Source organism: Panthera leo, chromosome A2, assembly GCF_018350215.1.
Source record: "Panthera leo isolate Ple1 chromosome A2, P.leo_Ple1_pat1.1, whole genome shotgun sequence".
Lineage (NCBI taxonomy): Eukaryota > Metazoa > Chordata > Mammalia > Carnivora > Felidae > Panthera > Panthera leo.
The window spans coordinates 51,407,156-51,433,335 of NC_056680.1; the positions used below are offsets into that span (position 1 = coordinate 51,407,156).

Consider the following 26,180-nt stretch of genomic DNA (forward strand, 5'->3'; position numbering starts at 1 on the left):
GTGGGACGTTCCGGCCGTGGGGGCGGCGGGGGCGGCGTCTGGGCTGCGGCGGCAGGGGTCACCGGGCGAGCCGGAGGGTGTCTCGTGGCGGCCGAGCGCCGCACCGCTGCCTCCTGAGGGGCGGCTCGGGCCCCTAGGGCCCCGGGCTGGTCGGCGGGGCCGCGGGAGCAGGGCGGGCTGCGCGCCGGGTCTGGCCCTGCCCTGCGGCCCGCCCTCGGCATTCCGGGCCTCTGGACCACGCGCCCCCCCCAACCCCCCAAAGGCTGAGGGTCTGGTAGCCATGTGTGGACCCTAAAGCGCCTTGTAGTCTTTTGAAGCGCTTTGACATCTCGGAAGGGCTCTGTACTGCAAACTAAATCGTAGCGCTTTGTAATCCCGGAAGCGCTTTGACATCTCCCTAGTAGCGCTGTGCAAACTGAAGCGCTTGGCGATCGCGGAAGCACGTTGTGGGGTTTGGAAACCAAACCGACGCCCTTAGTAAATCTTGGATCGTTTTGACTAAGGCGAAGCGCTTTGGAATCGCGAACAGTAGAAGCGCGTTGGTATCTCCGAAACCTTGAGAACTGTGATGGGCAGTGGAAAGAACGGGGAAAGGTCAGTGAGGCCCCTGGCTCTGACCTGGCTTGCCCTCCTCCAGGGGGCCCTGGGATGGCGGGGGTCTGCGGAGGGGTGGTGTTGGAATCCAGGCCCCCTCTTTACTTTGCAGGTGCCCATGGCGTCGGAGCGGCGCAAGGTCAAGTACCACTGGAGCAGCACTTCGGAAGGGTGTCCCCGCAAGCGCAGCTGCCTCAGGGAGCCCGGTGATGTGGCCCCCTCCAGCCGGTCAGCTCCTAGCTCTGCGTCGCGTTCAGGAGGCACCAGCAGCCCCAAGCGCCTGAAAGCCCAGAAGGAGGACGATGTGGCCTGCACCCCGGGGTTGCCCTGGGGCTCATCCTGCCGCAGAAATTCTTCCTCCTCCTCCTCCTCTTCCTCCTCGCATTCCTCTGGCCCAGGTGTGGGCGGGGCTGCCCCCAAAGGCTGCCTGATTCGGAGCACACGGGGTTTCCTGTCATCGTCCAGAGGATCCCCTCTTCGCTCTGCCAACCCCTCTCCGGAAGAAATGGCTTCTCTAGAGGAGGAAGCCTGCAGCCTTAAGGTAGGTGACTGGGAAGTCTTGCAGTCGGTGAAGCCCTTGCACGTGGCTTGAGATATTGGTGGCAGGAAACTAAGAAGGGTCATGTCTTTAAAGACCTCTGGGGTCTTCCCAGAGGTCTACGCAAACTCCGAACACCCAGCAGTTGGTCGGAGCGGGGGGGCGGGGAGGGGGCAGGCTAAAGTGCCATAGAGAGGTAGTTTTCAAACTTGGCAGCGCTTCAAAACTATTTGGAAAAGCTTTAAGGTGCTTGTGCCTGTTTCTCATTCTCATTTAATTGGGCTAGGGTGTGGTCTGGGTTTCCAGATTTTTAAATGCTTCTCAAGTAACTGTAATGTGCAGTTTAGGTTGAAGGATTACTGCATTAGAAGGGGCATGGCAAGTTCAAGAGACACCGCTGTGTTTATGTCAGTTGTAAATGTAAGGAATGGTGCCCTTGTAATTTGAACCTTTCTGAGTCACAGAACTGAGAATCAAAATTTGGTTCTTGGGCCGCCTGGGTTGCTCAGCTGGTTGGGAGGCTGACTTCGCCTCAGGTCATGATCTCACAGTCTTTAGCTTGAGCCCTGCATTGGGCTCTGTGCTAACAGCTCAGAGCCTGGAGCTGGCTTGAATTCTTTGTATCCCTCCCTCTCTTCCCTTCCCCCACTTGTGGTGTCCCCCCCACTGCCCACTCAAAAATAAACATTTAAAAAATAAAAAAAATTAAAAAAAGAACTTGGTTCTTGGTGTGGCTTTTCACCAGAGTTAACGGTTTCTAGCACCTTGGGATTTTGCTTGGTGGGTAGGGTAGCATCTGTTTTGGAGCTTAAATATTTAGTTCCCCATTAGGAACATGCAGGAGGATTTCTCAGAGGAGGTACATTTCATCCACCCCTTCATTTTATATTAACTTAAAAAAAGATGGATAAAATTTTCTCAGCCTTTTGCTTTTGAGAGGGAGGTGGTGGTGGTGAGGGAACGTTGAACATGAGTCTGTGAGAAGTAGAAGCAAATGTAATTCATCTCTCATGGTCTGCTGTTTCCCCAGTGGAGAGGGTGAGTACTAGCTAATGTCACTGGCTCTACCATGAGCTTCATCCACTCTTCCAGTCAGGTTTGGAACAAATATTTATCGAGGGCCTAGATTGTCACAGGCAGTGCTCTAGTTGCTTGAGATTCTCCAGGAACAAAACGGACGTCACCGCCCTCTTAAGAGTTTGCATTCTGGTTTTGCAGCTCTGGACCTTAGAAGGTGAGGAGTTGTGTATGTGGAGGAGTGGAAGAAAAGTCATAGTTGGGTGAGATGAGCTGCCTTCCGATAAAGTGATCTTACAAAAGAAATAAAAGGCAATGAGGAAAGTGGATTGATCTATGAACTTTGGCTCACTGGTTAAATTACATGGAACTGAGAAATTAGGCTGTCGTTGGCTGTTGATCCTGTGGATCTCTTAGGTGAAGTGGGCCGGGTGTTCTCACTGTGCACCTCACACGACTCTTGTATGGCACGTGGATTTTTTTGTTTTTGTGATTTCAGATTCTTACGTCTTTGGCATAAGAATACATATTGAATATGATTCAAATGTAAATCAGGTGAATATCAGTCTTGGCCCGTATAATTTAATCTTGCCATTAATCCTTGACATGATTCACTTGATTTGGGCACAGCATAAAATAATGTCAATTGATTAAGTTTTACTTTGGTGACAATTAGAGATAGAATGAAGCCCTTCAAGAGGGGTGGGAATCTTTGGTTGGTCTTTCAGGGGTGCTGTATTCCTGGCTCAGGCTGTCCTGCAGACCAGGAACCAAGATTTGAAGATATAGCCTGTGATCCAGGTGGGTGTAAGTCTATCATGGACCCATCTGTATCTCATTTAGGCCTAAGGGCCTTCTTATGCCAAAAGCAATTTAATGGTTAGCTGCGGAGTCATGAGTAGTCCGGTCCTGTCTCAGAAGTTGTGAGGTTAGTGCTTTGCCTTCAGTCCATAAGCTCTTGAGGGTTCCTGAGTACCAAGCACTCTGCTGGATTGTGGAGCCGTGAGATGGCTTCTCAGGAGCACATGTTTTGGGGGGAGGCTTGAGAAGTCACGAGACTGCCTCGCGATGTGGTGCGTGGAGCATATGAGTGAGCCCAGGATGGAGGCTAGCGAGCGAGGTGGGGGCAGGTTGCAGCAGGGCTTTAGTAGCCAAGGGAGTTTGGATTTTGTTCTAAGCCATTAGAGAGTTCTATAGAACTCTGTACACGGGGAAGGCAGATTAGCATCTTTGAAAGGTCACTCATGTTCCGTGAGGATAGAACATGAGCATGTTGATACTGTTAATCCTAATTCTTCCTCTCTAGCCCTGCTAAGGGTTGTTCCTATAGTGCTTGCTAGTTTGAAAACAAGGTGTGGTACTGGCCTCATCTTGATGAAATACAAAATGCCTTTCTTAGTTTCCTCTCAGTCTGCACCTCTGCCCCTCTTGCTCTGCAGCCACGTCCAGCTTGTTTGTCTAGTAAGTCGTAAGTCCTAAGTCCCGTCAGCAAGCACAGCCCAGCGGCACTCACAAAAAAATGGCATGTTCCCCCCTCAGGTCCTTCTAAGGTCCCCTTACTCTTACTTTCTACCCACTTATCCGCCTGTTCTTCATTTGCTCTGTAAACTTTGGGGTACACCCTTGGCTTTGTGTGTGGGTCCCGCATCATCTGTCTCCTCCCTAGTTTCAGCACTGAGGTCTCAGCCAGGTCACAGGATATTCACAGGGGAAGATGCTTGCTTGAGTCTTTTCTGGCTGCAATAACAATGCCGCAGACTGGGTAGCTTGTAAACAGTGGAAAATTATTTCTTACTGTTCTGGAGGCTGGAGTCTGAGATCAAGGGGTCAGCATGGTTGCGTGAGGGCCCTTTTCTGGGTTGCAGATTTCTCCTTCTGTCTTCACATGGCAGAGGGGACAGGGAAGCTCTCTTGGGGCCTCTTAGATGAGAGCGCTAATCACATTCATGAGGCCTCCACTTTCATGACCTAATCACTTCCCAAATGACCCACCTAGTACCATGACCTTGAGGTTAGAGTTCACCAAAGGAATTTTGGGGGGACCCATTCAGACCATGGCTAGACTAGGCAATTTGGAATCACTAGATGCCTGCTGGCCCAGCCTCTTAATATTTATTCCTTATTACCTCTATCTAGGACAGTTGTTGGAGAAGTTTTCTCAAATTCTAATGGTGGCTGAAGATCTTCGTTTACTCTTAGAGTAAGAGTTAAATTTATCTGTTGTGAGCACCTTCACCTACCTGGCCTTTAGTCTTTAGTATGACCTACCTAAATTTCTACTTTCAACGTAGGGAAGGAAGACTGGAAGGGAAAAAATTGAGCATTTATGATGTGATAGACCTTTATCAAATATGATTTTCAATGTTTGACCCATAAGCTCTCATATAATCTTGAAAGGCTTGTGAAATAGGGAGTAATATCTTTACATGTCAGTTAACAAATATTTACATATTGATTAACAAATGTTTGAGCACCTAGTATGTGTAGGCTCTGGGAAAAGAGGCTCAGAAATGTTAAGTAACTTGACCAAGGCCGTATACTTGTATGTGGTGAAGCTGTGCTGTAGTCCCAGATCTGTGGGACTTCAAAGCCTGTGTTCTTTCCAGTGCGGCCCTCTGGAGCACCTGCTCTGTCCTGGCCCAGTGTTAGAATGAGGGATGGAGAGATGAGGAGGGCAAGATCCTCCCCTTGAGGAGCTCTCTGCAGGGTGGCACAGCCCAGACATAGGAAGCCATTGTGTATGTTGGCTCTCGAATGACAGAGCTTTCCTGTGTGATCGTGGTTCCTGCATATTCACCCAGCAGATGTCCAGTGCTCGGGTGGTAGTCCGTGCTAGCGCTTGGAGGTGCGAAGAATAAGGCCGTGGTTGAAGCACTGAAAAGTCATTCATCACTGAGCATTGTGTGGAGTGCTGTAACAGGGGTATTTAAAGTACTGAGAGTCAGAGGGATGAATGACTAACCATCGAGAAAGTCCTCACAGAAGAGGTGCCCTCGCTTGCATTTGCTCCAGCACCTTTCTTCATTCCCGGGCACTTGGGTGTGTGGAGAAAGCTGGGAGATGATGCTGGAAAAGAAGCTTGGGGTTGAGCCTGTGAATGGCTTCCGATGTCATGCTCGGGAGGTGGGGATGTATCCTGTGGGCAAATGCAGCACGAAGGGTTTTAAGCAGAGGCGTGATGGGGCACCTGGGTGGCTCAGTCAGTTAAGCGTCCGACTTCAGCTCAAGTCATGATCTCGTGGTCCATGAGTTCGAGTCCCACATCAGGCTCTGTGCTGACAGCTCAGAGCCTGGAGCCTCCTTCAGATTCTGTGTCTCCCTCTCTCTCTGCCCCTCCCCTGCTCGCACTCTGTCTCTCTCCCTCTCAAAAATAAATAAACATTAAGAAAAAATTAAGCAGAGGTGTGAGGTTGCCAGATTTTAGAACTCCTCTGGCGCACTCTAGAGAAAGGATGGGAGGGATTAGGCAGGAACTGGGTAAGAACTGTTGGCAGTTGTGCAGGTGGGTGAGGACTAGGGCTGGAACAGCATCTCCACTGAGTCTTTGCCCCACCTTCAGAGATGGATAATTCACCAAGCCATGCTGCCAGGAAAAATGAAATCTCTCCTTTAAGGAGCCAGGTTGTTGGCCTTTTCTCTTGAACTTTCTGCCTAATCTTTAACTTTATAGCCTCCTATTCTGAAAGTCTTCGGTAACCTGGATCCATTTCGGGTCCTCACGGCCTTTGACATCTCAGCCTTTGCTGCTATTTCTCAATTTTCATATTTTTGCCATTCTCCTTTGGTTTCCAGGATATTAGGGGGTACTTGAGTTTGCCTACTAGTTCTGCCACTTACAAGGCATATGGCAGTTTCCCTCTCTGTACAAGAGGGATGACAGCTGTGGCATCTCTGAATTGTAAGTCACAAGGTAACACAAGGTATGTTATTTGAATTCTAACACTTTTTTCTCCCACAAGGATAGTCCTGGTTTTCTTTACCAGGATGGGCAAAATGGTGGTCCATAAGCTGAATGCGGCCTGCTGGGTCCTCAAAGTACTCAAAATTTTGGAAATTGCACATTAAAAATATATGCCTCCTGTCCAGACCTCTGCCTTGAACTGGGGACTTGAGGGACCTTCTTCTCCTTCCCTACTTTCTACTCCCTTTTCCTGTGTTATTTTTCTCTCTGGCACTTTTCACTCTCTAACATATATATTGCCTTTATTCTGGTTTTCCCTTTGCTCACCAACTAGAATGTAAGGTGCAGTAAGCAGGTGTTTTGGTATGCTTTATTGAATGCTAAACCCTCAGATCCAGAAGCGTGCCTGCCAGCATATAGTAAGTGCTCAACAAAAAATTGCTGACTGGATGAAAAAATGAGTTAAATTTGAGATTTCTTGTTTTACTTGGAAAACCAGAATCTTTAACTCTGGATCTGTACTTCCAAGCGGTGGCAATTGGTTTGAGATGAGGAGCTGTGACCCATCAGACAGTACAGGCGCTCCTCTGTTTGCTGTCGACCTTGTCTTTCCGTGCTGTCCTACACCTGCCCTCGGCCAGGGGTTGGAGGGTGAGGAGAGGGGTAGCTCATGGCCCAGGGAGAGGTAGAGAAGTCAAAGAAGGGATTTGGAGCCTTCCAGGATGAATAGTAGTTTGTGAAATGTGAAATGAATACTAAGGCAAGGGTATTCCAAGCAAAGGAGATTAGATTTGCCTATAAAGGTATATAAGAGGGTGTGACGGGAATGCTGGAGGCTAGCAGGTGGTTGGTGGTAGAGATGCGGGCGGTGGAGAAGCAGGCTGGGAAGTTGTGGCTGTGCCCTGTAAGGCAAGCCCAGGGAACCTCCAAGTTCATTTTTAATATTTGTTAGATTTTCTCAAATAAGGAAAGGTACCAAAAAAAATGGTTTATAATCTCCTTTCCCAGATAATCCCCGTAGACAATTAAAAAAAAGTGTTTACCATGTTAGAAAATTCAGAGGTTCAAAATGAAAGTAAAAACCACCTTTCCCGTCCATTTCGTCAAAGCTAGTAGATGCCAACAATTTGAGTACTGCTAGTAAAAAAATAGCATGCCCTGTTAGTGTCTAGATTTATATATTTCAAAAGCCTTAAAAAAAAACAACAACCAAAGATGATATGTGCTTCCTGGAAAGAGTTCAAATAATATGAGAAGTGTGTAAAATAAGAGGGTAAACCTCTTTATGTAACCACTTGCTTCCTGATGGACAGTAGAGAAAAAGTATCAGCGACCTTAGTGTGGCGTTCTCTCTCTGTCTGTATACTTGAGAGGAATTTAATGCAAATGAATTAGAACAAGTTGTAGGGACTATAGAAGGCCTTGGGATAATGGTCAGTCTAGGTCCTGGCTGGGAAGGTTTGGACTTCATTGCTTTTGAGATGATTCTAGAGGAAGATGTGTTGAGTGTTCTTACCCCAGGCTGGGATTAGATTGGATGCATTTCACAGTAAATTAACATTGAGAACAAATAGTGTAGCTCCTGGAATGAGTGAGTGCTGAGGGGAAGGAAAGAAGGGACTGAGACTTGACCTGTGTCTCTGAGGAGATTTGAGGTCGGGGGTAGTTATAGTCTCTGGACTGACCCTGGTGCACTCTCTGGGAGACGAGACACCTCCCAGCACCAAGGTTTTGATTTGGGGGAAGGAGTTTGTAGAGAATTTCAATAAGGCTTGCACCCTGCCCTCAGGACTTGGGAGATTGGAGTCTATTGCTCCCTGGGTCCTTAGGTCTCTTGGACTCTTAGATGTGGGATTGGGTTAATTGACCCTTTTATTGCTGAAAATTTGGGGTTCTCTTTTGTGTATGTGTGTTCTGAAGTGTTTGGTGGTAGTCCTTGGCCTTAAGGAACTTACATTCTAGTGTTTTTAGATTGTTTATCTCTCAGTTCATTCCTGCCCCCTACAGTATGAGCGTATGATCTAATGAGCAGTAGAAAGTGAATAGTAAGAAATGGCAGCAATTCAGGCCCTTTTACAGTGGTACTTCTCAATAGGTTGGGATGGAAACCACCTCCAGGAGAGAATCTTTGTCCTAGCCACTGTCACTTTGCCTATGATTGGTGCAGCCACCACTGATTTATGATTTGCTGAGTCCTTGCTATATGAAATCGCCCTTGGGACAACCCTTTCATGATCTGTGATTTTTTTTTTTTCCCCCTTCCAGGTTGATTCGAAAGATAGTTCTCGTAACTCCACAAACTCTGAATTTGCAGCCGAAGCTGAGGGTCAGAATGGCACAATTGAGGAACCAAACAAGGTCCAGAAAAGGAAGAGGGATAGGTTTCGAGACCAAGGCTCTACAATGATCTACTTGAAGGCTATCCAGGGCATCTTGGGAAAGTCGATGCCAAAAAGGAAGGGAGAGGCTTCCACTAGGGCCACACCAAACACAAGGGAGCGTCCCAGCCGTGGAGAAGGGCCAGCCAGGAGTGCCACTGTGTCTCCTCCTCAGAAAGGGAAAGAGTCAGCCCCAGAGGTAAGAGCAGAGGAGGAAAAGGCTGTGCTGGAGAGGACCAGCTTCTGCGACAGGAGAGTGGTGATAGACCCTCAGGAGAAACCCAGCGAGGAGACACCTGGTGACCGAAGGACAGTCATTGACAAGCATTCTCCACCTCTGGAGTTTTTGGATGACTCTGACTCTCATTTAGAAAGCCAGAAGGTGAGTTGAGCTTACACCAAGTGTTAGGTTTTTAGTTCTCTTGATTTTATGTTATTTGGCCTTTGTAGTTTGATCCTAGGTGTTCTTCGTTAAAAGCAGCACTTGACTTACCCAGGATTCCAGGACGAATTGATGATTCTCTTCTAAAATACTTTCAGAGTTTCTAAGAAGTCTCAATACAGTGCTGAGTTTTCTTTCTTTAAGATTTTATTTTTAAGTAATCGCTGCACCAAACTTGGGGCTCAAACTCACAACCCTGAGAGCAGGAGTTGTATGCTCCACCAACTGAGCCAGCTAGGCACCCCCCAACCTTTTTTTTTTTTTTTAAATGTAGACTTTATGTGTGTTAGGATGTGTGTGCCTGCCCTAACAAAATGGATAATGGCTTAAAGAAAATAGAAACTTGGCTTCAGAAGAATGGCTTCGTAGTTTCAGGGACACTGGTGCCCTCTGTCTTGATGCCCTGTTCCCTCAGCTCAGTTTCCGTCTGTGACCTGAGTTGGCTACTCTGAAGGGACCCTGAGTACATTACATTGACATTCTAGCCAGTAGGAAGGGGAGAAGAGCAGAGGAAAGTACACTCCCTCTCTTTTAAGAACTTGGCTCAGAAGTTGTCCACATCATTTCTGCTTTTATTTATTGACACGAATCTAGAATCCTGGCCAATGCCTAGCTGCAAGAGACTCTGGAAAATTAACTTTCATCTGGGAGATTTACACCCAGATCACCTTTATTGCTCTTGAAGGAAAGAATGGTATTGGAGGGACACTAGCAATTTTTAACACAGTTTATAATTGGGGGGAAAAGTATTCCTCTGTTGTACCCATCTCTACTTATCCTTTACTTACGTCTCTTGAGTAGCAGCTCCTTGAATCTCTTTAACTCTTTCTTCTAGTATCTCAATATTTCTCAGTGATCTTGCACTGTGTATTGATTTTCTAGTTGTAGACATCTATGGACGTGCTATGCAGAAGACGAGAATTTAGTTTGCTGCGCTAACTTTGGCAGCACCACACCCATGAACCTGTTACCTCTTCTCCTTGCAGCTCCCTGTGTTGTTGTCATACAATTTCTGGCTAAATCTATTGAAGATTTGTTATTCCCATGTTCCTAGCCCGAATCATCTAATATACTCTGATTACATTTTTTGTTTTGTTTTATTATTTTTGAGAGAGGCAGAGTGTGAGTGGGGGAGGGGCAGAGAGACGGAAACAGAGAATCTGAAGCAGGTTTCCGACTCTGAGCTATCAGCACAGAGCCCGATGCAGGGCTTGAACCCAAAAACCGTGAGATCATGACCTGAGCCACCTGGGCGCCCCTGATTACATTCTTATAAAAAGTTTATCTTCCTTTGAGAGCATCACTGCCTTGTTTTTTCCCTTTAGTTTTCTTCATACCTGTCACTAATTCATCCCCAAACTGCTAGTGCCATAAAATTCTCCTCAATACTGTCAAAATAAGTAATCTCAGTTTTCTTCTTCCCTGTACTTGCCTTAGTTGTTGCCTTAGAATTCCCCCTTTTCCTGTTTCCTTTCATTTTTGCTTTCTTTGTGAGTAATTAAGGTAGGTGTATATAATACTTACTGCCCGCCCCCCCCCCCCCCCCATTTTTGACATACTTAATGTCTTGGTTTTTTAAAAATTTATAGATGTTTATTGTGGAGAGAGAGAGAGAGAGAGACAGAGCGACAGAGTGTGAGCAGGGAAGGGCAGAGAGAGAGGGAGACACAGAATCCAAAGCAGACTCCAGACTCTGAGCTGTCAGCATAGAGCCCGATGTGGGGCTCAAACTCAGGAGCCATGAGATCATGACCTGAGCTGAAGTTGGACACAACCGACTGAGCCACTCAGGCGCCCCTGACATACTTAATTTCTAGGAACACTAGTTTAATGTTTTGAGTATTCCTTTTTTAGAGCATCCTATTATTGTTTGAGATTATCATGCCTTGTCTCTTTGAGAATATTATAGGTTTGTTTTGAGTTTTCTTCTGCTTTCTGCACTATTTTTTCACTGAGTTTCCTTCTCACTTTTTTCCAAGTATTTTGGTTTCTATCTTTTGTGGTAGAGCTCTCCTGGGATGTGTTGGCTGTCTGTTCATATTTAAAGATGGAGCTTTCAAAAGATGATTGGAAGTCCTAAGTGCTGGCTTCAACGTAGAGTGATGACATTGGGTAATTTTGTGGGGGTCCCAACTGGATCTGTGGCTTGCTGTTGACAGGCTGCTCAGTGTCCCCCAGGGGAAATGCTCTGTTCCTCCACCTAGGAGATATACATCTGGCTGCTGCGGTTCTGGGAGTCAGGGTGAGGGAGGTACCTGGGTTGTCAACTGTCTAACGTGCGATGGTCGCTCACCCTTGATTGTGTGTCCATTGTCCCTGATTATTCCATAATCTCCTTGGCTCAACTTTTCCAAGTATGAACCTTAGTCTTTTGCTGGGTGGAGAAAGGGCGGACCCACCTGCACAGGATGAGAGGAGGGATCTGGGGACCTAACATCACAGATTCCAGCTCATTCTCCTGTTTTCATCTCTAGCTTTACCTTCATTTTCAGAGGTCGAATACTTCCAACTGAGTCTTTTGGGGGTCCTGTACTGTGGCTCACCCTGGGTTTTTCTCACTACAGGCTTAGGTTTTGGCTGTCTCTGATCTGCTTATCTGATAACTGTTCATCTGTCTGCTTTCTAGCGGCTGATTTTTGTGTAATTAGCTTTGCTGTTTATTCTATATGCTTTCTCTTTGTAGGTTTATGTCTTTTCAAGTCATTTCCTATAATTTTCAAAGGGTTTTTTGGCAGGAAGGACAAAAACCACATGTGCTATATTTAACTGGAAATCTCAAGAACAATATGTTTTATAACCTACTTTTTCTACTAACTATATAATGGCTGCGTTTCCTGTCTGATGTTGATCATGATCTTGTTGGGCCACCTGAAATTCCTTTGTATGGATGAACTTTCCAAACTTACCCAGACTTCTATTTGTCAGGCAGGGCATTTAGATTGTCTTTGTTAAGTATGCATTTGGAGGAGGCATGAAATGGTAGGTAAGCACTGAGTGTTGGGATCAGGTAATAAGGGGTCATACCTTGGGCACCTGAACTGTGATCATGAGAAAGCCGCTTAACCTCTTTGAGCCCCAGTTTCATCTGTGTAAAAGTCACAGTTCTTGAAATCTTATCATGGTTAAACAAAAGGATCAGCAGACTTATTTTGTAAAGGGTCAGGTCATATCTTAGGTGTTGTGAACTATGTGGCCTGCATTGGAACTATTCAGTTTTGCTGTAGAAGCATGAAAACAGAGATGGTATTTAAGTGCACAGGCCTGACTGTTCAGTAAAACTTTGTTTACACCAACAGGGAGTGCATTGGATTTGGCTTATGGGTCACAGTTTGCTGAACTGATAAATGAAAACGCTTTGCTCAGTGACTAAGTATATAGTAGGACCTCAGTAAATGTAACTTTAAATTTTACCATATTTGTGTGAACCTAAGGCAATCTTCAATATAGGTAACCTTCCATTTTCTTAAGAAAACGCAAAAACCTTTTCTTGGCCAACTTGACTAAGCCTTTCAGGAACTTAGATCACATAATCATAAGTCTGTTTATGGTATGTATTTGTAGTTACACTTGCATTTTCAAATTCATATATTTTCCCCACTCTGCCATTTTTCCCACTCACTCATTTCATTAAATTTTATTGAACCTTTGCACATGTCTTTGACATGGTCTTTGCTGTCACTGGAGTTACTTTTTGAGTCAAGTAGTGTGATTTCCTGAACTTCCCTGATAATAAGAATGGAAAATCTGACTCAGGAGGTCTGAGATGGGCATTGATGTTTGTTTGTTTGTTTGTTTGAATGTTTTTATTTTTTTGGGGGGGAGGGTCAGATAGAAGGGAGACACAGAATCTGAAGCAGGCTCCAGGCTATGAGCTGTCCTCACAAAGCCTGATGCGGGGCTTGAACTCGTGAACTGAGAGATCATGACCTGAGCCAAAGTCAGATGCTTAACCGACTGAGCCACCCAGGTGCTCCTCAAGTATTTTTCCAATGTCTCTTTATGTGCAGTCATTTACCATACTGCTTTTTAAGAGTGATAATTAAAAAAATTTTTTTTTTAATGTTTATTTCTGAGAGAGAGAGACAGAGTGTAAGCGGGGGAGGGACAGAGAGAGAGGGAGACACAAAATCTGAAGCAGGCTCCAGGCTCTGAGTTGTCAGCACAGAGCCCGATGCGGGGCTCGAACTCACAGACAGCAAGATCATGACCTGAGCTGAAGTTGGACGCCCAACCGACTGAGCCACCCAGGTGTCCCAAGAGTGATATTTAAAAAACAAAAAGTGCGGGGCCCCTGGGTGGCTCAGTTGGTTGAGTGACCGACTTCGGCTCAGGTCATGATCTCACAGTTTGTGAGTCCGAGCCCCGCGTCGGGCTCCATGCTGACAGCTTGGAGCCTGGAGCCTGCTTCAAATTCTGTGTCTCCCCCTCTGTCTGCCCCTTCCCTGCTCATGCTCCATGTGTCTCTCTCTCAATAATAAGTAAACGTTAAAAAATTAAAAAAAAAAAAATAAAAAAATAAAAAAAAAAGTGCTCTTTAAAAGGTTTGTTGAAAATGACGTTGGGCAAACTGTGAGGTCATATCCTCCAGAAATGATTATTAAATCTGGTACATCTCTTTGCTTAACCCCACCCCTCTATTTTTAAGAAATGAATTTAGGGAACCTTCCTATAAGCATCCAACATTAGCTTGGTTGAGGTCCGTTTGGGGTCATTTGTCCTCCTCACATAAAAGAACGTACATCTTGCAATACAGGAGACTTTGTAAGAACTAGCATATAAAATGCCCCCTTTCTGAGGGGTTATCTTCAGGGATAAAACCTTACCTTCTGTTCAGGTGCTTTTTGTAATTTTAATCAGATTAGTTATTTAAAGAAATGGCAGAATAACTTTAAAGAGCTGGATTGCAAAGATGTTAATTGCATCTGAGAATGGTTTTAACTTTCAAATGCACATATACAAAAGTAATGATTCTAGTGTGTCTTAGTGGAAAAAAAGAAAAAAAAAAAAAAACAACTTGTCCAGCTGTAGCAAGACTGCAAGTTTTTATTGTCTACGTTGGTGGAAATTTCCACCATAAGTAAGATGGTTTTTGAAGGATTATTCTCCCTTAGAGATTAACTTGTAGAAAACTTTGTTTTTTTTTTTTTTTTTTTTTTTTTTAAGTAAACTCTGTGTCCAATGTGGAGCTTGAACTTGCAACCCTGACATCAAGAGTCACACACTCCACACTGACTGAGCCAGTCAGACGCCCCTGAAAAACCTTTTATGGGAAATTTCAAGCATATTCAAAGTAAATAGACTAGTGTAACAAATCACCCAGTTGCCTGTCACCCACCTTCAGGAGTTCAGATTAAATGTTAAATGTGCTGCAATTTAGGTTATCTTGTATCTTAGAAAATATTATTTTTTTAAAAAGATTTTTTTTTAATGTTTGTTTATTTTTGAGAGGGAGAGAGACAGAGACAGAGCATGAGCAGGGGAGGGGCGGAGAGAAAGGAAGACGCAGAATCTGAAGCAGGCTTCATGCTCTGAACTGTCAGCACAGAGCCTGATGCAGGGCTCGAACTTATGAACTGTGAGATTGTAACCTGAGTGGAAGCCAGACGCTTAACTGACTGAGCAACCCAGGCACCCCTAGAAAAGGTTCTTGTTTGGATATTTCTGTTACTCAGGAAAGGAGTAGCAAGAAGAAAATCTAAAGTGGGAAAGTATCCTATGGGAAGTTTATAATTCATTAACATTTTTGTGACCAGTAAAATGTGACCATTTTGTTTCCTTTTGGAGTATGGGTAGAGGTATGGAAGGTTAGTATCCTCAGTAGAAACAAAAAAAGATTTCTTTTCCATTTTAAGGAAGTAATCAATTTATTCATCAGGCTTCTTTAGAATAAATTTTTTGTTATGTGATTTGTATTTGCTTATACAAGTATTTTTAGGAAAACACTTTGTAAAGTGTGTTTTGCTGCTCAAGCTGACTGGTCCTGGAGGGTATAGATGGCTTCGTTAACTAAAAGAAACTAGGAACAGTCTTTTTTGCATGAGTTGAGATCTATGTGTTTACTGTATTTCTCAAACCTGATTTGTATAAAAGTGACATGGAGAATTAAATACGGATTCTTTGGGACCCTGTTGAATTAAAATCTCTTAGGGTGGGGTAGCCTTAAAAAGCCCCCAGTTGGTTCCAATATGAAGCTAAGTTCAGGAACCATTGCCCCATTTATTCTACAGATTAATTCATCAAATATTTGTGAGCACGGTATGCTAGGCACTGTTGTAAGTGTTTGGAAGATATGAGTGAAGAAACCAAAAATTCCTGACCTTCGGGACTTCTGTTTTAGGCAAAGCTAAATTGATTTAATGTAATGTGATCCACTTAACCATTGCCATGTAGTGGCTGAAACTAAATGTTTTACTTTGCTCTCAGTTTTGTGAGTGAGGAATTCAGAAAGGTCTGGACAAGGCAGGTCTTGCTTGGGGGTGGAGGTGGTGGTCTGTCATGTGCTTCTGATGCAGTTCTTGGGAGGCCTGCATTCCGAAAGTTCATCAGGGCTGGACGGGCAAGGTGCTTGCTCATGTGGCTGGCAGTTGATGCTGGCACCTACATGGGACCTCTCTAGCGTATGGTCTCGGCGTTCTGGCCTCTTCTATGGTGGCTGGCTTCCCTGGGAGGAGCAAGCTGTCAGAACAGAGGGGAAGCTGTAAGGCTGTTCTGACCTAGCCTTGGAAGTTGTCCAGTGTCCCTCCTGCTGTGCTCTCCTGAGTGTTCTCCTGTGAGTCACTAGGTTGCCTTAGGTTTGAGGGGAAGGGAGGGGTCACAAACCCCACCTCTCCATGGGGAGTAGTGTTAAAAGCATTTGCAGACACATCTTAAAACCACCTTGACTGTGCAGTTTGCATTTGGAATGTATTGGAGACACGTTAGAGATGAGACCTGCTGGGTGCTGCTTTTCTCTAAAATCCCCAGCACACCAGGTGTTCTAGAGAGCAGATTTTCTCCAAAGGGATCATTCAGAAAGGGAGTGCAGGAATAGCATCCCCTTTAGGGATGGTATTCTAAGACTGTGGTCACAGTTGTTTTCCTGAACCTGATATGACTGGTTATAGCTGTAACCTGGCTCACATTCTGGAAATTACAAGGGAACCAGGCAGAAAGTAAGCCAATGCAAGGCCTTCACTGTGGCCAGAAAGACAAGCCAGAGTTTATGTTCTGTGATGACAGTGTGAGAGGCTGTCTTCATTCACACAGGAGGGCTCACCCGTTGTTTGTTTTCTTTTCTGCAGCCTAAAGAAAGGGAGGTGGTGATAGAGCGCACCTCTTCAGGAAGTGACTGGTCTGATGTAGACGAAGTCTCCACAGTCCGATTCTCTCAGGAGGAGCCCGGCTCACTGAAACCCTCCACAGTTCCAGAGCCTTCTGCCTTCCCCACTGACTATGTCATGTACCCAGCTCATTTGTACAGTAGTCCGTGGTGTGACTACGCCAGCTATTGGACCAGCAGCCCCAAGCCTTGCGGCTACCCCTCTGTGGGCGCCGGCAGTGACACGCTGCAGGCAGGGCGGAGCAACCGGGGCCTCCTGAGTGATTGTCCCCCTAACTCTGCAGCAACTTCCCAGAATACTTCCAGAGACCAGGAGGCAACAGAGGAAGGCACATCCCAGAACTCCCGTTCATTTCATTTCTCCAGAAGCTCGGAAGAAGAGGTGAAGGAGAAAAGAGCACTCCAGGAGGAGATGGCACCACGTCCCTGCGGAGGCCACGCATCCGGCTCCCTGCCAAGGAGCCATCGGGGGTCAGGCCTAGAAGAGGGTTTCATCGATACCCACTGTCACCTGGACATGCTGTATTCCAAGTTGTCTTTCAAAGGGTCCTTTACCAAGTTCAGAAAAATTTATAGCAGCTCCTTCCCTAAGGAATTTCAGGGCTGCATCTCTGACTTCTGTGATCCTCGGACACTGACTGATTGCCTGTGGGAGGAGCTCTTGAAAGAGGATCTGGTTTGGGGGGCCTTTGGCTGTCATCCTCATTTTGCACGTTACTACAGTGAGAGTCAAGAAAGAAATCTTTTGCAAGCCTTAAGGCACCCCAAGGCTGTGGCATTTGGGGAAATGGGCTTGGATTACTCGTATAAGTGCACCACGCCTGTCCCAGAACAGCACAAGGTAATGAGGGTCTCCTTAGTTTGCTCACAGTTTTATTTCCTCTGTCAGTTGTTGAAACCCAACAGTAAAGCTTTCTCTGCTCTCGTATCTAGAGAATTCAGAGCCCCTAAAAATGTGATGGCTCTTGTCCAGACCCTCAAGATGTTACTTGTCACATGATTCACCAACTATTATCTTTACACTTGATTGTGTAGGAGAGGGGGATAGGTACTCTGTGACATCTTATGGCATGATATATATATATGGCAAGACATTTGTTACTCTTTTTGGGAGGCAACCAATTTTGTTCAAACTATGTTTTTAATCTGATTCTAAAGTTAAGTATGTTAGTAGCAGAATATTTTGAAAATACAAAAACATGTAAAGAGAATTTCCCATCCTGCCAGAGATGACGACTATTACCCATCTTAGTACTTGCCCCTGTCCAAGTATTGTTTTGAGCACAGACATTTGCCAGAGGAAGGGTGGTTCGAGTATTTCAGTGGAAGTTTCTGATTTGGGAAGGAGCAGGACAAGAGGAAAGACCCTCCCACGTTGTCACTGCTCACACTGCCAGGTTGCATTTGTTGTAGAATTTGTTGTGTGCTGTCTTCGTGCTGATGATGCCTGGTAGGCTGGGTCTGCATGCCCAGTACGTTCCAGGCCTTGGTGAGAGGGCTCGTGGATGCCAGCCTGGGCAGAGTTTAGCAAGCCAGCTTTCCCTTTAGCATTGTCCCCTGCCCGGCTCGGTCAACCTCTGCCATGCACTGATACTGTGCCCCATTGATGCTTGCATCTGTGGTTAACGGTGTGAGTTAAGAGAGGGAATCTTGTAGAGTCAGAGGTTTCTTAGTTTTCCCTTGACCAAAGAGAAAGTTTAGAGAAGGTGTGGTACTCTTCTGCTGAAGGACTCCAGACCTTTATACACCTTTAGGAGAGAGATTCCAATTTGAATACAGTTGTCCATGGCAACCAACTTGCGTGCAAGGCTTAAGAGTTAATTTACATAAGAAACGATTTCAGATGCTCAGATGCTCCCAAAGGATCTCTTTAAGATGAGTTTTCTAGGACCTGCTACGGTTACTAAATTTGGAACAGGGTGATTTTGACTTGATCTAATTTTCAGACAGGTGGGATTTTATTTGTGCAAATGTTTTCAATTTTTTACTTTAGTGAGTTTCTAGTGTAAATAGTGTTTGTGTTCAGAATTAGGTTTGTCTTACACAAACCTCTTGTGTGTCCACAGTTCTTTTCGCTAATACTAGAAAGCTTGCAGTTCCTGGCTTGTGGCAGTCATAAACTAGTCCAAAGTGAATGGAAGAATAGCTAAATCTGAAGACATAGAAAACAGATTTTTAAGAAAGTGAGGAATATTAATATTCAGCTTTCCTGGTTTGTTTCCCTGGCTCAATGCAGGTGTGGTATGGAAAGAGGAACAGTTGAGAAATGTATGCACTAAGGCAACTGGAAGGAAGAAGAGTATTGTGTTTAATTGTATAGCTGGGGTTGATTGAATGCCTACTATGTGCCAAGAAACGTACTAAGTATTTCACAGTAACTTTTCCCTTTATTAAGTTATTATGGTAACGGGGCACCTGCGTAGCTCAGTTGGTTGAGTGTCCACCTTCAGCTCAGGTCATGATCTCACGGTTTGTGAGTTTGAGCCCAGTGTCAGGCTCTGTGCTGACAACTCAGGGCCTGGAGCCTGCTTTGGATTCTGTGTCTCCCTCTCTCTGCCTCTCTCCTGCTCATGCTCTGTCTCTCTGTCTCTCAAAAATAAACATTAAAAAAAGTTATTATGGTATCAGATCTGCACGTAGAGGCCCATAGGGCGTGCTGCGCAACAGACATCTTGAAGGTGTAGCAGAGGGTGATAAAATCCTGTGGATATCATCTGGCTTGGTGGGAGGGGACTCATGACTGGAAAATGGCGATTCAGAGGAAACACATAGCTGGCAGCGGGAGGGGAAGATAAAATATTTCTGTAGAACACTGACGACCACCAGGCTGGATGGAGGAAGTGGATGCCTTGTTCTTGATGTAAATCTACACTCAGGCACCAAAGTGAGAAGTGGTGGGACCTAACAGCTACAATAGGTGGATGTCTGCACGGAGTTGGATTTACCTAAAAGCAGAGTGGTTGACAAGTTCTTGATGAATATTTTACCTTATGAAGGGAAGAAGATAAGCTGATGGAAGAAACCGTATCTGGCTAAGTGATAGGGTGCCAGCTCTGGTTGGTTATTAGAGCTTGGTTTCTGTTACCTAGTATTTTCTGGAAGGATTGGGAAACAGAGGAAAGCAAAAGAATTGGGGGAAAATTCAATAGTTACCCTGCTACTCAGAGTGAACCACTGTTAACTTTTTCCTTGCTTATCTGTGTGTTCGTAGATTTAACTGCCTATTGACTCCTAAGAGTTAGTTCCTGGATAGTTCAGGTATGAGTTGCACACATCAGCTAGCATGACTATCAGAATCTCTTGGTATCTGGTTTCAAAAGACAGGGAGAGTGGACTGGCCTTCCCTACCTGGGCTGTCTGATCCAGGCGGTTTTTGCCTCTAGTTGTGTTTGACTGAAATTAATTACTGGGGAATTGAGTATGCAAGAGCTGCCTGGGCCACCCCTAGGAGAGACTGATTGACTCAGGAATTCCTGGAAATAATGGATCCGTGGGAGAACCAGAGCTCGTACAGGCGGAAGAAGAGTAATTATGCTGGGTCAGTAGCTTCCCCCCGCTTGATTCCCTACTGGTGTTTGTCAGCTGGATTCCTGGTGATGACAAATGCTCTAGGTAGCTCCAACCCAGCCACAGGGTCCTGCCTTCTAACACGTCTTCTCCCATCTGCCTGTTTTTGAAATTTGGATGTTTTACAAAATGTTGTATTTTTAGTATAATTGTCCCTTGTAGAATTGCAAGGAACAAATGGCATGTCTAACAAGAACCTGTCATAGAATCATATGTCCATGCTTTTTAAAAAAGAAGTTAGGAAACAAAAATTAGTTTTGAATGTTTTTTCCACTTCTGAAAAGGTTCTGGTTTCAAATATATTTTGAAAAAAATACGCTTTTTATAACAGCTTTGTAGTATTCTACCCTAAGGCTATAGTTTGCCATTATGAACAATTTTTTAGAAGCAGGAATTAAGCCTTGGAAATTGAATCTCTTGTGACCTCCGGCTTCTGGAGGGACCCAAGGAGGGCAGCTGTGTTGGGGAGGGGATCCAGCGAGCTGTAGATACAGGGCTAGACCGTCTTTGAAGACTCTACCAAGCATTCTAAGATTTTGGTGTCTGTGGTCATTTTCCTTTTGTTGAAAACACAGGTTAAACAAGAATGACATCAGAATTGGTATTGGTTCACTGTCACTGTTAGAAGAGGAAGCCCAAGCATTGGACTTGAAGATGTCATTCTCAAGTGAATATTACAGGACTCAAATTACCAATAGTAGTTTATTTGATGTTAAAAATGCAAACATGAATTCTGTTCCACTGTTAAAAAAAAAAACTCATGGAAACATTGTTTTAGATGAGGTCATTTGTTTATAATGAATTAATACTTGTGTTCTAAAGGTGAACTTGTTAGAGGAAAGGATAAGTTCTAGCCCCTTTTTTATTTAAATTCTTAACAATATGTGTATTTTACTAGTGATTTAAAAGTGGCTAGAGTTTGTTGTTGTTTTTTAAAGGTTAAACAAATGAAAGGTAGTGTATCAGTAGGTATTCACCTAGAAGGATATCTGATTTTGGTTGAGTAAAGAAAGTGAGTTAGAGAAAATAGGTAGTTTATTTTTTCAAATACTTGAGCACCTTTTGAGATCCACACATTGTGCGGGTGTGTGTGTGTGTGTGTGTGTGTGTGTGTGTGTGTGTGTGTATGCACGTACAACTTTGGAACTTGCGTGGAAGGGGATTACCTCTTGGGGGTAGGCGTAGAGATGGGTACGGTGAGGGGAAGGACATTTAACTTGATGTCCCTGAGCCCTGCCCTGCCCCTGCAACCCCACATAAGCATTGCATGGTGGTTGCTCTGTGGAGTGCCAGGGTTCAGATGTGGATTGTGGTGCTCCAGCTTCCAGCTGCGGATCCCTTGCCCTCTCTTGGAACCTCCTCTTCTTCAACTGCATGACGGGCCAACAATAGTACCTTACCTTAGGGTGCTTGCGAGAATCACAGGAATATACCTAAAGAGCTCTGAGCTCTACCTGTGAGTCAGCACCCAGTAAGCGTTAGCTGTTATTATAATACATTATGTAGTCTGCAGAATTGGGGACGATGGAGGTGCTCACTGCTCTGGGTGTTGTGGAGGTAACAGGCTTCTGGAGTGGCTCTGACCCACAGGTGTCCCTGTGCCTTCTCCCAGGTGTTTGAGAGACAGCTGCAGCTGGCCGTATCTCTGAAGAAGCCCTTGGTGATCCACTGCCGAGAAGCTGACGAAGATCTGCTGAACATCATGAAAAAATTTGTGCCCTCAGACTACAAGATCCATAGGTTAGAAGGCTGGAGCTTCGGTGGGCAAATGAGAGGAACACTTCTTTCTGTGTAGGATATTAGTTGGAAAAAGGAAAACTCACTGAGGAGAGGATGATCCTATCAGGTCTTTGTGACATAGTATCCCTTCTAAAGATGAAGTATTAGATTCAATCATGTGAGATTTCTGATATTTGACCATTTTTCACTTACACAATGGCAATTTCATATGGTTTGAACTAATATCCTAAATCACCTCTGAGCAACAAAGGGGCTTTCGTGACCCCGGTCCCTGGTGGCAGGCTACAGTGGAGTCTGAGCTCTCAGAGATGAAGGCCCTTGATCTGGGGAGAGATCACTGTGTTGTCCAGTGACTTAGCAAATAGAGATCATTCCAGGGCACCAAAAAAGAAATTCTTTCCTTTTTTGAATTTGAAAGTTCATTTTCTAGCCATTGAATTTCACGATGCATTTAATCTGAATTGTATCTAGGGGCTCAGTGTGGTAAACTCTTGATCTCCTACCTGGGAGATCAATGCCTACCTGTCCTAGGCATTTGCCTCGGGGTCCCTGGGAGCAGCTGTGGAGGCTGGCAAGTGACTTCCCGCAGAGAGTAGGGCTGAGTCGGGCATAAGGTGCTGTGGGAGCCAGAAGAGGGGCTGTTAGCTTAGCTTTGCTAGAAAGGGGCCAGGAGGTATTGCCTGGGCTGGCTCTTTCAAGATGGGTGAGATGGGTTAACTGAAAAAACGGAGCCTAGAACCCAAACCAGGTGTTGACAGGCAGCAGAAGGCAGTGGATTATCAGGCTAGACCGCCGCCTTTCAGGTGCCCAAGCGGAGAGGGCGACCTCTCTGATTGTTGTAGCACACACCAGAGATGAGGCACCATCCTCAGCCCTTTTGGGTGGGTGGGTTGGCTTCTCATGGCTTTGTTTGGGGATGGCTTTGAAGGAAGTCTAATGGGGGACAGGTAAACCAGGGCCAAGACGGCTCAGCGAGGTGTTGTGGCTGGAAGAAGCCCTGAATTTTCCGATTGGTTAACAATATAACAGTGGCTTAAGAACATGAATGGATAACACATTCAGAGAAAATTGACCTGTAGTCCCACTCTCTGATATCTTCATTTTTTTGTTTGCTTCCAGTTCATTTGGCTGCAGACATAGTTTTTTACCTATTGTAACTGTAATCTTGGAGGGGCCACAGGTTTTAAGTCTGCTTCTCTTCTCGTGTTATAAGCGCACCCTGTCCCTATATTGCTGCTGGATATTCCCTGTGGTGGCCACTTCGAGTGGCTGCGTGGGATTGGGCGCAGTGATGGGCTAACTGCTGAGCTTTGATCGCTGAGAGTCACCTTGGGTCTTACCGTGTTGGAACCATGGTGTTCCCGTCTGGCTACTGTGGAGTCCTTCTCTTGGATGAAATCTTTGTGTTTCTGGGAACTTGTCCACACAAAATCATTTGAAAGGGCCACTGTGTCTTGGGGGCAGTTGGGGGCTATTGCAAAGGGGGCTGTGAGAGGGGCCCTGATCTGGAAACCCTACCCTCCCCCCCACCAGGCACTGCTTCACTGGCAGCTACCCAGTCATCGAGCCTCTGCTGAAGCACTTCCCCAACATGTCTGTGGGCTTCACAGCAGTCCTGACTTACTCCTCGGCCTGGGAGGCCCGGGAAGCTCTGAAGCAGATCCCCCTGGAGAGAATCATTGTGGAAACGGACGCTCCCTACTTCCTGCCCCGACAGGTAGGGGTGGGTCATCAGGCTGAGTTGAGGCGGGTGTGGGGGGAAGGGGGGCGGTCACCTTTGCAAGGTTGGCAGGCCCAGAGCCCCAGTGACTTCCAGGTTTCACCCTTGGCTGTGTAGATGTCTCCTTGTTGTTGCTCTGCAGAACCAAAAGTCTAGGGGGCTAAGAAGCTGAAGGGTAACCACTCTCTTCCAGGCAGTGCAAAGCCCTACCCTGTAGAGGGTAGTCCAAGGAAGCGTGGGACCCTGCTCACCCAGAGCCCCCCATGACTAGGACTCTCCCTGCACCTGCAGGTAAAGGGGTCTCTACAGGGCAGCCCCAAAGAGGTCCTTGCTGGGGAAGGGACGGGGAGGGGGATCTGTGTAATGACTGTGCACAGAAGGCACAGTGATGTTCTGAATGCTTGATGTCTTCCAGGTTCCGAAAAGCCTCTGCCAGTATGCCCACCCAGGCCTGGCCTTGCATACGGTCCGAGAGATTGCGAGGGTCAAAGATCAGCCGCTCTCCCACACCTTGGCCATCCTGCGTGAGAACACCAGCCGCCTCTACAATCTTTAAGCAGAGAGGGTGCAGTCAGGAGAAAAAGGTCAGACTAGAAAAGGTCATCAAGATCATGTTACATGTTTTTTAAAAATCAGGACAAAAATTGGTTTCTCTGCATCTTCTTACTGGAGAGAATGTAGAACATAGGGTGAGCATTTAGCCTGATCTGTCTTGAGTGAACTTGGTTTGGGACCTTCTTCCTTTTCTCTCCCCACCCCTCCAGGACAACCAGTGGCCTGACAGAAGATGGGCTGGTTTGCTCTCTGCCTGTATGTCCCAGGTCAGGGATGTGTCTGAAGAGAGCCCCTTGGAACGGAGGAAACCAGGACAGGATGTTTGCCTCGAAGCCCCGTCCTAAAGCTCTACTTCCGGCCGGGGGGTGGGGTGGGGAGCAGCGTGAAGCAAGGCACGGGTAGGGTCTACCTCCCGGGGCAGTCAGTGACGCAGGAAGGGGCTGAGAGGAGGGCGCAGCGAGTTCGCCACTCCAAGTCCTGGTGCTCTGCAGCCTGCGACTTTGAGCAGTCTTCACAGACCCTCTCCTACTCGTCTGAGCACCTGTGTGTGTGTAACTCAGCTCCTGGGTCTCCGATATAAAGATGAACTCCCAAGTGGGAAACCTCCTCTGGGGGACGTTAACTGGAGCCTTGTCTCGGAGGTTTATGGTCCTCCAACCGAGAAGTCCTCCCCTTCTTTCCCTGGATAATGCTTCGGTTTGGCTGTCCCCGCTGCTGCCTCAGCTCTGCTTCAGCATGAGTGGAAGACCTTGGCTGCTCGTCTCACTGGTTCTTCTGCCATCGGTCTGGAGGGGCGGGGGACGCTCACTGTCCCGGGGAAGTCCTGGCCAATGGGGATATGGACAGACTGGGGGACTCCAGGAGGAGGCCTTTGGGAGGAAGAGGACCCCTGAGAAGGTGTTTCTGCTTACCGATGCCCCCAGGGCTACAGCTCGGTTGTGTTCATCTGGTAAGGGTTCAGTTTGCAGCAGATGCGACCTGCTAGTCTGCTGTTGGGACGTCCCACCTGCCTGTTGCTCCATTTTTGCCCCATTCTCCTGGAACACTGGACCAAGAATACTTCTGTTTCATCCCATGTAACAGCCCCTTATGTGCCCCACCCGGGTTGAGAGGTAAACCAGTTTAATTCTTCAGAACTCTGTTGGGGCTGCTCAGCCATGGTGTTGCTTTTGCCACACATGATCTTAGCCAAAAGGCCGAGAAGCGATGGTGTTGCTTATGCCGAACAAACAGGCCTGGTGTCTCTGCCTTTCAGTCCCCTCCCAGGGCTCTCTCTCCCTTGCCTTTGCCTCATCTGTGTCCTTTCTCCCATGTTGGAAGTGAGCGCCTCTCCTTTGACTTTTGAGAGGCTGGGTCATCAGGTTCTAAGCTGTGCTCTGCTCCCTGCCTGGTATATCTGTTACAGGCCCTGGAAGGTTCTAATGGTTGAGGGTTAAGTGTGAGGACACTCTGCACTTTGTCCAAAAGGATCCAATCTCCCACAGTAAGACGGGACACCTTCAGTCCCTTGTCTGTTTCTTGGAGGCCAGTAGCTTAATTCGTGAAATCCATCACTTAATGCTGGATTTCTCTAGGGGTTTTTGGAAGGTGCATTTGAGCCTCGTAAGCTGAAAGGGAATGGACTTAACGTTTCATAGCTGGTGTTTCTGTCTTGGCCTGGTGCACGTGTCACTGGCCTGGGAAGCAGGCCTTGATTCACTGTTGGCCTTCCATGGCTCAGCTGCGTGGCATTGTCTGTGCCTCCAGTTTGCCAACGCGGGGAATCGGGGGCTTGCTGTCCTGCTTGGAGGACTAAGTATTTCAGAGCGCTCTGTTGTCCCGCAAGTGAACTGCAGCCTGTACACCTCCTTTACAACAAGCCCTGTCAGTCAATACTCGCTGCGCTGGAAGCAGAGTGGTCCTGTGCTAGAGGGCTAAAAGTGATGACTAAGTGGATGTCTCTGAGCCTGTGCAGTCTCCCTGCCAAGGTAAAGCACAAGGTGCTATGTACTCTCATCTCTAGGGTTTAAGATGATCATTTCTGTGCTGTTACACAGTGGAACATGACTTGTGTGGGCGGTGAAAGCTGGTGGGCATTGTTTTTGACTTGATGGCTGACTTGATTGTTTTTGCTGTGCTGCCGGAATGCCTCTGTATGTCCCCCTGCCCCTTTTGGCCATCTCTTTCTGAAAATAAAGTGATGGGTCTTTAGCCAGCTCCCGTGCCCTCTGTGGTTGGTTACACTTCTCAGAGTGATAACAATCAAGTTGTTGCCCAGCCTTGTAACCTGAGAATCCAAACTTGGGGAGAAATTCTCGGGTATACATGTTATGTCTCTGCAAAATTAAACTGGTAATAAGAATACCTGGTACCTTCCTTCTTCAGAGTTCTGCTGCCCTCGAACATTAACCCATTTTACTGCCTGGGAATT

The 26,180-nt window shown here is 46.3% G+C and overlaps 1 protein-coding gene across 2 annotated transcripts; it reads left to right on the forward strand.

The window, feature by feature from the left end:
- The first annotated feature begins 87 nt into the window (after positions 1–87).
- On the forward strand, positions 88–26,113 carry TATDN2 (TatD DNase domain containing 2). 2 transcript variants are annotated; one of them, XR_006195317.1, is made up of 8 exons: positions 88–594; positions 707–1,135; positions 8,316–8,810; positions 16,151–17,029; positions 21,368–21,495; positions 23,029–23,212; positions 23,409–23,506; positions 23,631–23,715. XR_006195317.1 is itself a non-coding variant. In XM_042910773.1 (8 exons), exons 2-7 carry the CDS (start codon positions 713–715, stop codon positions 23,769–23,771), a joined length of 2,250 nt encoding a protein of 749 aa, XP_042766707.1. In that variant the 5' UTR covers positions 88–594; positions 707–712; the 3' UTR covers positions 23,772–23,799; positions 23,980–26,113. The 2 variants fall into 2 exon arrangements, 1 of the variants encoding a protein (XP_042766707.1); XM_042910773.1 differs by lacking the exon at positions 23,409–23,506 and adding an exon at positions 23,980–26,113 and having other exon boundaries at positions 23,631–23,799.
- Positions 26,114–26,180: the final 67 nt, after the last annotated feature.